This window comes from Xenopus laevis, chromosome 6S (assembly GCF_017654675.1).
Source record: "Xenopus laevis strain J_2021 chromosome 6S, Xenopus_laevis_v10.1, whole genome shotgun sequence".
NCBI classification, from domain to species: Eukaryota; Metazoa; Chordata; class Amphibia; order Anura; family Pipidae; genus Xenopus; species Xenopus laevis.
In genome coordinates, this window is record NC_054382.1 from 124,531,329 (window position 1) to 124,544,277 (window position 12,949).

General features: G+C 39.3%; 1 protein-coding gene across 2 annotated transcripts in view; it reads left to right on the top strand.

Annotated features, from left to right (window-relative positions):
- col14a1.S (collagen, type XIV, alpha 1 S homeolog) overlaps window positions 1-9,765 on the top strand; it is a 107,737-nt gene extending 97,972 nt beyond the window's left edge. Inside the window, exons 46-48 of one of the 2 annotated variants that reach the window (XM_041568000.1) lie at window positions 1,495-1,572; window positions 2,628-2,783; window positions 9,136-9,765. In XM_041568000.1, coding sequence (XP_041423934.1) covers window positions 1,495-1,572; window positions 2,628-2,783; window positions 9,136-9,260 — 359 coding nt within the window. In that variant the 3' untranslated portion in view covers window positions 9,261-9,765. Of the gene's footprint in view, window positions 1-1,494; window positions 1,573-2,627; window positions 2,784-5,438; window positions 5,698-9,135 lie in introns of those variants that run through there. The other variant, XM_018223924.2, reaches the window with a different exon arrangement.
- The last annotated feature ends 3,184 nt before the right edge of the window (window positions 9,766-12,949 follow it).

Below are 12,949 nucleotides of genomic sequence, written 5' to 3' on the forward strand. Positions count from 1 at the left end.
TGGAGGTTGTAGTTGGGCTTAACTTGGTAAATTCTGTGGTTATAGTCATTCAAATTACATTTTTAGTGCTTTTGCAAATATGAAAGTCACTTTTATTTTACACTGACTTGTAAATAGCAAATCCGCCCATAATCAAGTCCATCCATCAAATTAAAGAAGAAAGAGAAAGTAGCAATGACATGGTATTTGGGTAAAGGTGAGAGGACAGAGATCAACTTTCATAGCCCATGTACCGGCAAATGTTTCCCGTTTTCACACTTGTTTTGGTGATTCTTAAAGGGCATGTAAAGTCTAAAATAGAATAAGGCTAGAAATGCTGTATTTTGTATACTAAATATAAACATGAACTTACTGCACCACAAGCCTAATCAAACAAATAATTTATGCTTTCAAACTTGGCTACAGGGGGTCACCATCTTGTAACTTTGTTATACATCTTTGCAAGACTAAGACTGTGCACATGCTCAGTGTAGTCTGGGCTGCTTAGGGATCGTCATAAACAAAGCTGCTTGAGTTCTGCATGGCTGGGAAGTAAGGCGGGGGCTCCCCCTGCTGTTCATAAGTATGATTGTTTCCCTGCTCAGCAGTTAGGGACCGTCTGACAATTCCTATCCACAGCAGTAAATGAAGGGAGAATTTCACTGCATACAGTCAGGTTTCTTATAAAAACTGTACACATTTTTTAATTAAAGTATATTGGAGATAGGTTTCTTTTCTATTAAAGAAATTAAAAATGGGATTTTATTTTTTTGCCGTTACATGCCTTTAACCTTCTACCACTGCTTGTAGGATGGGCCATGGCACCTCTGCATAATAGTGTCTTGATTCAATTGACCCTACTGTGTGTGTTTTAGGGAATTTGATTGTCAGCTCCACTTGGACAGGGAATAATTCTCGTGTCACGATCGGCTCCCTAAATCCAGAACTAGTGGTAAGCTCCAGGTTACGGCTCAGTCTTTCACCTTAATCAACCGCCTTTGGCTTCGGGAGGAGCCTTCAGCTACTCAGATGCCACCAGGTCTTAAATTAGAGGAGCTAAACAAAAGTTCTGGACAAGCAAAGGGGTCAGATCCAACATAATATGAACGGAAGGCAATACCAGTTACCAGGGGTACGAAGAATACAAGCGGGGTCAGAGAAGCAAGGGGTCTGTCCAGGCAGAGTTCAAGCAGAGTCAATCAGGCAGAGGTCAAGTAAAAGTTAGACAGGCAAGGATGAAACTTGGAGATAGACAGAATAAACACAACCAAGTACTACAAAATAGACCTAACAAGGGGTAATGAGATTTGCCCAAAGGCTCCTTTAAAAATTCAAACTTTCACGCCAAAGCGAGAGGATGTCATGACGCCGTGCGCATAAACCGGGAATCGTGCGCCATAGGAGATCGCAAACCGGAGGGGATGGGTTTATAGATTGATACCAAAAATGTTTCATATTCTACAATGTCAGTATAAAGAGGAACAGTCAACATGATCTATTACCGTATTCTTACAGGTTTACCGGGTGAAAAGGGAGAAAGAGGCAACCCCGGTGTGGGAACACAAGGACCAAGGGGGCCACAGGGGCCTGCAGGTAAATATCTACATCTCCTTATCCTTTGTCACTCACCTTTCTTCATTATTTCAACTTTGAGTTAACTTTTAGCATGATATAATTATGGATATTCTGAGATCATTTGCAGTTGGCTTTCATTTTTATTACTAAAAATGAATGTGGCTAAAAATGCCATATTTTATATAGTGAACTTATTGCAAAAGGCTAAAGTTTCAGCTTGTCAATAGCAGCAATGATCCAGGACTTCAAACTTGTCACAGGGGGTCACCATCTTGGAAAGTGTCTGTGACACTCACATGCTCAGTGGGCTCTGATTGGCTGTTGAGAAGCTAAGCTTAGGGCTCGTCACTAATTATCCAGCAGAAAATGAGCTTCCCCTGTAATATAAGCTGATGCTACAGGTTTGCTGGTTATTAAATTCTGATGCTAATTGCACTGGTTTCTGTGCTGCCATGTAGTAATTATCTGTATTAATTACTAATCAGCCTTATATTGTGACATTTCTATTCTATGTCTACTGTATATTGTGAGTGGGTCCCTAAGCTCAGTAAGTGACAGCAGCACAGAGCATGTGCAGTGAATCAGCAGAAAAGAAGATGGGGAGCTACTGGGGCATCTTTGGAGACACAGATCTTTACTGCTAAAGGGCTGTGGTTGCCTTGGGCTGGTACAGAAGCACAAAACATCATGTACAACATTTCTAGCTACTTCTTTAGTCAGGCTTTAGTTCTCCTTTAAGGTAACCCACCCCTTGAAGCAGTCTTGCTTTGTGGCTTGTAGTTATGAGGATAAGTGCAATACTAAAGAATTAATAGCACTTGCCTTCCTGTTACTTTATTATTAATATTGGTATCAAGGCCGGTAGAATAATGGGCAGGTGGTACCCCTGTTTATCAAGCTGGATACACTGGTATGTACCCCTGCAGATACCCAACGGCCACAGTTCTCTGCACCTGAATAACAGCTCTGTCCAGCCAACTGGAATGTAATGCAGATGTGCGCCATAGTTACTTTGGAAACATTGCTGCTCCGTAAGGAAATAGATGCCATTAAATGATTATTTTCTCATGCAGGACCACCAGGTGAGGGAAGAACTGGTAGCCAGGGCCCAGCCGGGCAACCAGGACAAAGAGGACTGCCAGGTCCACAGGGAATTCCTGGTTCCACGGGTTCTACTGGCCAACCCGGATACTGTGACCCTGCCTCTTGTGCTGGATATGGGGTTGAAGGTGAGTTTTGAATTGCAGATGCCAAAGGTTCTCATTATATTAATTCACTGTGCACCCTGGTACAGAACCATAGCGCTGCCCCAGTGTTCTCTATACACTTATGGCACTGCAGCTGATATGAAGATGTTGCGATAATCTTCGAGTAGGTCACTTGTTCAGAGAAGGATCTATTGGACGTTCCAAATGGAAAGCAGATCTGTTGTGTTGTGTCCTTGTCTCTGGGTCTTTGCCATCGTTTGTCATTACGTCTACTTTATCCCAAACCCTCCAAACAACATAGCAGAGTATACCGTACCCTTATATTTACTGCTTCTCTTTCTGTGGTTAAACTACAAAGTCTGAAACCAGTGAAAAGCCAGTATATTCTAATATTAATCGGTTTGTTTATTAAATGTCTTGTGGTTCTCAGTTTGGGTAACTGTGTTATTTTGCATGAGGGAAAACTGAACCAAATTCTCCTCTTAGTTGTAAGGACATAGCTATAGCAGGGCTAGGCACTGAACTGTTGCCAAAGCAGAGCAAACAACCCCATTGTTCTTTTAAAAACTCGATATCATATAAAAATGTGATCTTTTTTATTAAAAACCCTGCTGTAAATGACAGTAGATTAGAGGGTCTCTGATTAACACTCACAGCTATGTTTGCAGACAAATAAACGTATTATTTGGGCAGTGGCGCTGGAATTATAACCATGATGTGTATGGAACCTCCTGAGTCCCACATAGAGCACCACTTTATTTGCTACAAAGAACCTGGATTTGTATTAAAGTTACAGCACCCACAAAGAATGAGGGGCATATTTATCAAGAATTGAAAAAACTTGGAAATTCGAATTCAAAAAGACCAACTGAAATTAAGTCGAAGTTTTTTTTTTTTGGTCGAATAGGTCAGTTTTTGATCGAATAGGTCCGTATTCAAATGGTACAAATCGAATTGATAGCGTATTCGATCGAATTCGATTCAAAGTTTTTCCCAAAAAGATTTTTCAAAGTCCACCAATTGACTCCAAGTAGGTTCTAGGAGGTCCCCCATAGGCTAAAACAGCAATTTGGCAGGTTTTAGATAGCGAATAAATTTTTTGCAAATTCAAATCGAATTTGGACTATTCCCTAGTCGAGGTACACAAAAATAACTCGAAATTCAGATTTTTTTTCATTCGAAAATTCACCTTGACCTTTGCTAAATCGGCCCCTTAAGAGTCCAATTGTTCAGGACAGGCTTGAAAGGAGTTTTCTTTTGATTGGCAGCAGGAATAGATTCAGCCCTCATGGCCCAGAACATGGCAGAAGCCCCTTGGAGATACAGATATAGCTAGAAAATGTGAGGCATAGTATTTGTATATTATAGTATTTTTATATTTGTATATTATAGTATTTGTAGTAGAGCAAGATGTTGATAGGAACAAAATGGCAAGACTAGAGCAAGATGAACATCCAGCACTTTTTCAACTTCCCAACCAGTATATATATATATATATATATATATATATATATATATATATATATATATATATATATATATATATATATATATACATTCAGGTATGGGACCTATTATCCAGAATTCTTGAGACCTGGAGTTTTCCTGATAACGGATATTTTCATAATTTGGATCTTCATGCCTTAAGTCTACCAGAAAATCACGTAAACATTAAATAAACCCAATAGGACGATTTTGCTTCCAATAAAGATTATTTCTTAGTTCGGATCAAGTTCAGGTACGGGATCCATTATCCGGAAACCCATTATCCAGAAAGCTCCAAATTATGGAAAGGTCATCTCCCATAGACTCCATTATAATCAAATAATCCAAATTTTTAAAAAGCATTTTCTCTGTAATAATAAGTCAGTAGCTTGTACTTGATCCCAACTAAGATATAATTAATCCTTATTGGAAGCAAAACCAGCCTATTGGGTTTATTTAATGTTTAAATGAATTTCTAGTAGAACTAAGGTATGTAGATCCAAATTACGGAAATATATGGGTTACCGGTATTTGTTTATAATGGAGTCAATGGGAGATAATGGGTTTCCGGATAATGAATCCTATACCTGTATGTATATATATATATATATAATGTATATGTCATTGCTGCACATTCATGCCCTGTTGATAGAACTTCAGGCATAGAGGCAGGTATCAGATTATGATTCCACCAGGAATAATCAGAATTAAGATTTCAGAATCCCGCCTACTGTTATATTATAAATATGTGATACATGTAGAATACAGCAGGCATCTAGCAGGGATTATATAGTGAATAAAGTACCGCCTCTTGTAAAATATAAGGATATTATAAGTTACCGAGGCCGAAGGTCGAGTGTTTTTATACAGGTCATGAAACTCCGAGGTAACTTCTAATATCCTCATATTTTGCAACATGAGGTACTTTATTTATTATAATACACAAGTTTCAGTGAGTCATGTGACAGAAATGACATCAGAACTCACCGTTTATAACTGATGACATCAGAACTCACCTTTTCTAAGGATATAATTTACAAGATATTCATGGCTTTTGTGTATTATATTATTATGTGCGTCTGTCGTAAGTGTATTGATGTTTATGTACTGATATCTGTGTTTTTCTCTTTGCCCTTGTCTCTTTCGGCTCTCCTCGTCTCTCTCCATTCTTTGCCCATTTGCAATGAGAAGGCTTAATCCCTTACAATGACTACCAGCCCTGAGGAACAAGCCTGTGACTGCGGTACCGGCCCTTGGCTAAATATCACACACATGTCGGAACTAGTCAGAGACACCGCCAATACCTTTAATAGACTTCAAAGAGTTGAACTGACAGTTTATAACAACCAACCGCAAGATGTTCCTTTCAAGAATATTGGGGGGTCTTTTACCCATAGTACTGGTTTAACCCCCTCCCTGTCTGGGCATTAATACAATGTTTTTAGTATAATTGCTTTTGGTCTGCATTTTATGATTGGCCTGGGTGCAATGCCATAGAACTGTACACAACGTAAAACTTAGGGGCAGATTTATCAAGGGTCGAATTTAAAATTCGAATTTTTAAATTTGAATTTCGAGTTTATTTTAGTGTAATTTGACTAGGGAATAGTCCAAATTCGATTTGAATTAAAAAAAAAATGTGAAATTAAAAATTTGAAATTTATCAAGTTCTGTCCCTTTAAGAAATCAAATTTGACAATTTGCCATCTAAAACCTGCCGAATTGCTGTTGTAGCCTATAGGGGGCCTCCTACAATTTGGAGCCATTTGGTGGACTTTGAAAAAAATTTTTCAAGTGAAAAACCTCGAATCGAATTCAATTCGAATTTGATTCAGATTTACAGCTCGATCCTATTCACCCGTTTGTTTTTTTTTTAATATATTTCGATTGGTCGATTTTTTTTCAAATTTCGAGTTTATGGGAATTATTGGAAGTTTTTAGAAACTCCCATAAACTCGAAATTCAACCTTTGATAAATCTGCCCCTTAGTGGCAGATTTATCAAGGGTCGAATTTCAAATTGAAAAAACTTCGAATAAGTCTGTTTTCGATCAAATAGGTCCATATTCGATTGGAAGTTTTTCCCAAATAAAACCTTAAATTTTTCAAAGTCCAACAATTGACTCCAAATAAGTTCTAGGAGGACCCCCATAGGCTAAAACAGCAATTCGGCAGGTTTTAGATGGCCAATGGTCGAAGTAGAATTTTTAAAGAGACAGTACATGATAAATATCGTTATTCAAATTTTTGAATTTTTTTCAAATTCAAATCTAATTTGGACTATTCCCATATTAGAAGTACACAAAAAATAGCTCGAAATTCAAATTTTTTTCATTCGAAAATTCACCTTGACCTTTGATAAATCTAAAACTTAGGGGCATGTTTATCAAAGGTCGAAGTAAAAAAAACTTCGAATTCAAAAAGACCAACTGAATGGAGGTCAAAGTTTTTTGGGGTCGAAGTGGGCCAAATTCGACCTTCTTCGAATCGCACGATCGTACTTCGATTCAAAGTTTTTTTAACTTCCAACTTCGATCTCTCAAACTCCCCCAATTGCCTCCATACAGGTTCTAGGAGGTCCCCCATAGGCTAAAACAGCACTTCGGCAGCTTTTAGGTGGCAAATTGTCGAAGTTGAAGTTTTAAAAAGACAGTACTTCAAAAAAATTGACCTTCGAATTTTCCATGTTCTTTCAAATTCAAATCGAAGTTGGATTATTCAATTCAAAGTTTTTCAATTCGAAACTTCACCTCGACCTTTGATAAATCTGCCCCTTAGTGTCTCCCATAACAAGACCTACACTTTGCAGGAAGAACTTTATTTAGGAACAAGAAGCAGTCTGGGATATATTTTTTATAGTAAAGGGGAAACATTTTCCTTTATCTGTACAGTATTATATACAGTAGGTGGAGAGAATAGCTTTATCTGTGGCCTGAATTGTTCTTCTCTGTATGTAGCTGTGCCATTAAAACCCCACATTCCCTATAAGCTCCTATGAATCTGAGACTAGACAATGGGGTATATTTATCAAAGAGTGAAGTTAGAGATCGCCACTGTCCTCTAGAGTGAAATTCCGCCACTCTCCATTCTTTCTATGGGACTTTGAAAGGCATATTTATCAAAGGATGAACTTTCACTTTCACCCATTGATAAATACTGTTTTAAAAATCCCATAGAAATGAATGGATAGTGGCGGAATTTCACTCTAGAGGACTGTGGCGATCTCTAACTTCACTCTTTGATAAATATACCCCAACAGTCTTTGGGGCTCATTTCCTAAAATAGTTGCTAAATTTTGTTTGCCCACAGTTGTGCATTCAGACCTACTGCCATTTGATTGTGCAGAACTTACGCTAGCCCCTTTGGCATTCCTCCAGTCCTAGAGTAGTGAGTTCAGTAGTGATTATATATATTAGGGATGCACCGAATCCAGGATTCGATTCGGGATTCGGCCAGGATTCGGCCTTTCTCAGCAGGATTCAGATTCGGACGAATCCTTGTGCCTAGCCAAACTAAGGTTGGCACCCTTTTAAAAAAAAATTACCGGCCAGTGGAGGGGGCGGGAACTAAAGGGGCGGACCGTGATGCAAAAAGGGGTGGACCAACAGGTGGTCATGCCGCAAAAGGGGGGCAGGGCCACATCACCAGAAGACGAAGAAAATGGAAGTTTCTACCGGGGGGCAAGAGCTTTTGTTAAGGGTATTACAAATTACCGGCAGCTACATTACCATTAAATTTGTAATACCGGCACGGGCAGGTGTTATACTGGCAAAAATACAGGCCGGGTGGCAACCCTAGGCCAAACCCGAATCTAAATCCTAATTTGCATATGTAAATTAGGGGCGGGTAGGGCAATCACGTGACTTTCCGTCACAAAAGAAGAATTTTTTCCACTGTTTCTTTTCCTGCCCCTGATTCGCATATGCAAATTTGAATATGCAAATTAGGATTTGGTTCGGTATTCGGCTGAATCTTTCACCAAGGATTCGGGGATTCGGCTGAATCCCAAATAGTGGATTCGGTGCATCCCGATATATCCCTATTTACATCATTGTGATTCTGATGGTGGCAAATGCCCATGTGATGCCATATGACTTAGCTCAAGGCAAAACAGCCCCATAGTTATGTTAAAGGAATTGTTCAGTGTTAAAATAAAAACTGGGTAAATAAGTAGGCTGTGCAAAATAAAAAATGTTTCTAATATAGTTAGTTAGCCAAAAGTGTAATGTATAAAGGCTGGAGTGACTGGATGTGTAACATAATAGCCAGAACACTACTTCCTGCTTTTCAGCTCTCTAACTCTGAGTTAGTCAGTGACTATAAGGGGGGCCACATGGGACATAACTGTTCAGTGAGTTTGCAATTGATCCTCAGTATTCAGCTCAGATTCAAAAGCAGATAGTTATGATAATAGTTATGATTGGTTACTGCCTGGTAACCAATCAGTGGAAACCAAGAGAGCTGCAAAGCAGAAAGTAGTGTTCTGGCTATTAGGTTACACATCCAGTCACTCCAGCCTTTATACATTAATTAAAATGTGTTGCCTTTTTTTTATACATTGGAGCCAATTCTGTACTGTATGTATCTGAAGCCCTTGACCCCAAATACATCCCCCTTTCCAAGTGAATAAGTGAAGAATGCAGCCCAGCAAGACCCAGTGAGCCGGCACATCAATGTAAAGTCTATTTTTGTATTCTGCGTTCCTGGTGACGGTTTGCCATTTTTATATATTTCCTTTTTTTTTTACGTCAATATGTGTTCAGTGTATTCAGTGTTCAGTGTTGTAAATACAGTATTTAAACCTATGTACACTGTATATGCCATATGCTATGTATATCCTTTCCTTGTGCACTAATAATGTGGCTGTTTCTGGTGGTGGCGGTTTAAAGGTGGATACGGTGATCCCACGGATCATGATCAAGACATTCCTGTGGTCCAGTTGCCACATAACACTTATCAAATCTATGACCCAGAGGACGTTTATGAAGTGGAGCGGGACCCCTATGGCTCATAGCCGGTGCCTTACCCACAGACTTACTCCAATCCCAGCGTGGCTGAGCGAGCTGTGGTGGCCGAGGAGTCGGACAGTACTGAAGTGAGGTCACAGGCCATGAGTCGATTTGCCAGGAGTTTAGTCCAAAGACAAGATAAGCCCCTGAATGATGTTCAAGATTGTTAAATCAACTGTGTGCTCCAAGTCTTGTCCAACAAGGCAACAGCCATTGGTCCACATTGTACATAAATAGTCCTTCAACCTTGTTAACTGTCTGGAAATTGTTTACATAAATTCGGTGGAAATCAGAAATATCCTCCAGGTCGAATAATGTACTGTGACACAGGGAATATGCACTGATCTTTTCTTCCACAGAAACCCTCAGAAGATGTTCATGGATTCACTCAGTGGTGTCCTGGTGATAGGAACGGCAACTCCATGATCCAAGTACCACAGTGTCGGACTGGGATGTCAGGGGCCCACCAGAAAACCTTAGATCACGGGCCCACTTTCCAAACTATTAGTCCTCCTCTCCTCACGCAACCTCTTTATTCTCCTAGTCTTTAAAGGGCATATAAAGGCAAAACAAATAAAATCCAATTTTTACTTTAATGAAAAAGAAACCTATCTCTAATATACTTTAATTAAAAAATGTGTACCGTTTTTATAAGAAACCCGACTGTATGCAGTGAAATTCTCCCTTCATTTACTGCTGTGGATAGGAATTGTCAGACGGTCCCTAACTGCTGAGCAGGGAAACTATCATACTTATGAACTGCAGGGGGAGCCCCCGCCTTAATAAAAAAATAAAATCCAATTTTTACATTCTTTAATGAAAAAGAAACCTATCTCCAATATACTTTAATTAAAAAATGTGTACAGTTTTTAAAAGAAACCTGACTGTATGCAGTGAAATTCTCCCTTCATTTACTGCTGTGGATAGGAATTGTCAGATGGTCCCTAACTGCTCTGCAGGGAAACAATCATACTTATGAACAGCAGGGGGAGCCCCCACCTTACTTCCCAGCCATGCAGAACTCAAGCAGCTTTGTTTATGACGATCCCTAAGCAGCCCAGACCACACTGAGCATGTGCACAGTCTTAGTCTTGCAAATACACCACTACTTGTATATTTACCTAACTGGATTAAGCCTGTTAGCCTCACTTAGGGTCCTGGAGTTGGCAATCTCTAATTCCTATAAAATAAATGGAAATAACCCAAATAATGTGTTTTGGTGCTAAACTAATCTGCTACAGATAACTGTAGCGAAAGTCATATAATGATAACTGACTGAAAGTCATATAATGATACAATAATGCAATCAAGCATAATAAGAAGTCCAACACTTGCATAAGGACCAGGGACAATATATACAGTAGGTGCTCAAAGTTGTGGATTAACAATAACCTTTCTTCTTGCTCTTCTATGCCTTCAATCACTTCCTCATCCATCTACTGCTCTGCAGAACCCCAACCTAGGGGCATATTTATCAAGGGTCGACTTTTGAATTTGAAAAGCTTTGAAATTTGAATTCAAAAAGACCAACCGAAATTAAGTTGTTTGTTTTTGGCCAAATAGGTCCCTTTTCGATCAAACAGGTCCATATCCGGCCAAATTTGAATCATAAGAATTAAAGTAACAACGCATTCGATTGAATTTCCCAAAAAAAACTTTTCAAAGTCCACCAATTAACTCCAAGTAGGTTCTAGGAGGTCCCCCATAGGCTAAAACAGCAATTTGGCAGGTTTTAGATGGCGAATGGTTGAAGTCAAATTTTTAAAGAGACAGTACATGATACATTTCGAATTTTAGATTTTTTTTCAAATTCGAATCGAATTTGGACTATACCCTAGTCGAGGTACAGAAAAATAGCTTGAAATTCAAATTTTTTCAATTCGAAAATTCACCTCGAACTTTGACAAATCTGCCCCCAAAGGGCATATTTATCAAGGGTCAAATTTCGAACTTAAAAAACTTCGAAATTCGGATTTAAAAAGACCAACCAAAATTTATTTAAAAAAAATTAAGTTTTTTTTGCGGGTGAATAGTCCATATTCGTTCGAATTCATCCGAACTCGAATCATACGAATTGAAGTAATAGCGCATTCAATCGAATTTGAATAAAAGTCATCCAATTGACTCCAAATAGGTTCTAGGAGGTCCCCCATAGGCTAAAACAGCAGGTTTTAGAATTTATTTTAGAATTTATTTCAAATTTGAATATAATTTGGACTATTCCCTAGTCGAAGTACACAAAAATTAGCTCAAAATTCTAATTTTTTTATTTAGAATTTTCACTTCCACCTTTGATAAATCTGCCCCTAATTGTGAGCCCAGAGGAGAGCCCACTGTATTTCCCTGTAAGTAGTTTTGGGTCTCCCAGTTTGTAAACAAAGCCAGAATGCAGTCAGTGCTACAGTGAGAGCTCAATGGCGCCAGCCTCTCTTTCACACAACAGACTTCCATTCCTTGATATCTGACTAATAAGGTGCTGAATATAAAGAGTAACATGCGGGTAATTTATTGTAAACAGATTTCCATTGTTTTGTATAAACAATAAAGACTGTTCTAAACTCAAGATTGTGCTTTTGTTGCTGTTTCTGTTTGGAATGTCGACTACATAGCGGAAGAGAAACTTTATCAATAAGGACCGGGGGGGTCAGTAGGGGTCGGGGAGGGGTCGTCGTCCAATTCACGGCGCCTTGTTAAATATACGGTTCAGTTCAGGACTGTGCCAGCAGTTGGGGACCCCTGTGCTAGAGTGCAACTGCTCCATCCATGTCCTTATCCCCAACATGGAAACCCTTTAGCTCTTCCACTAGAGACGAGGCCAAAGAAGAAGGTTATAAGTGGGTTGATGGATACAGAGGGTGTAGGATTAAAAGGTTGTTGGTGCTAAAGGGCACGTTTTAGGCAAATATATTATCCCTAACCAAAGGTGTAGACTAATAAGAGTCCACAATGCAGTTGGGGGTAATAGTAGTTTTATTTTAATTCCCCCCCACCAGCACTAGGACATTCGCACTGGGAGGGAGCTCCCGGCCATGTCAGTCAGAGCCCATTCACAAATGATTACTACTGATGTCCTGCCCATAATGAGCAAGTCGTGGCACTCACTCATTATGTGCAAGCATGTGCTCCAACATGGCCGCTCGTAATGGGCGATCCCTTCAGTGCGGGCGGCCTAGCGCTGGTGGGGTGAAATTTTGCAAAAAAAAAAAAACTACTGTTACCACCAACCGGATTGTGGGCTCTATTAGTCTACACCATTGATAATATTTCTGACCAACAGGTGCCCTTTAAGGAAGGAGTAATGTGATACAAAGGCACAAATTAAAGGAGAACTAAAGCCTAACTAAAGAAGTAGGTAGAAATGTTGTACATTATGTTTTGTGCTTCTGTTCCAGCCCAAGGCAACCACAGCCCTTTAACAGTAAAGATCTGTCTCCAAAGATGCCCCAGTAGCTCCCCATCTTCTTTTCTGCCGATTCACTGCACATGCTCTGTGCTGCTGTCACTTACTGAGCTTAGGGACCCACTCACAATATACAGTACACATAGAATAGAAATGTCACAATATAAGGCTGATTAGTAATTAATACAGATAATTACTACATGGCAGCACAGAAACCAGTGCAATTAGCATCAGAATTTAATAATCAGCAAACCTGTAGCATCAGCTTATATTACAGGGGAAGCTCATTTTCTG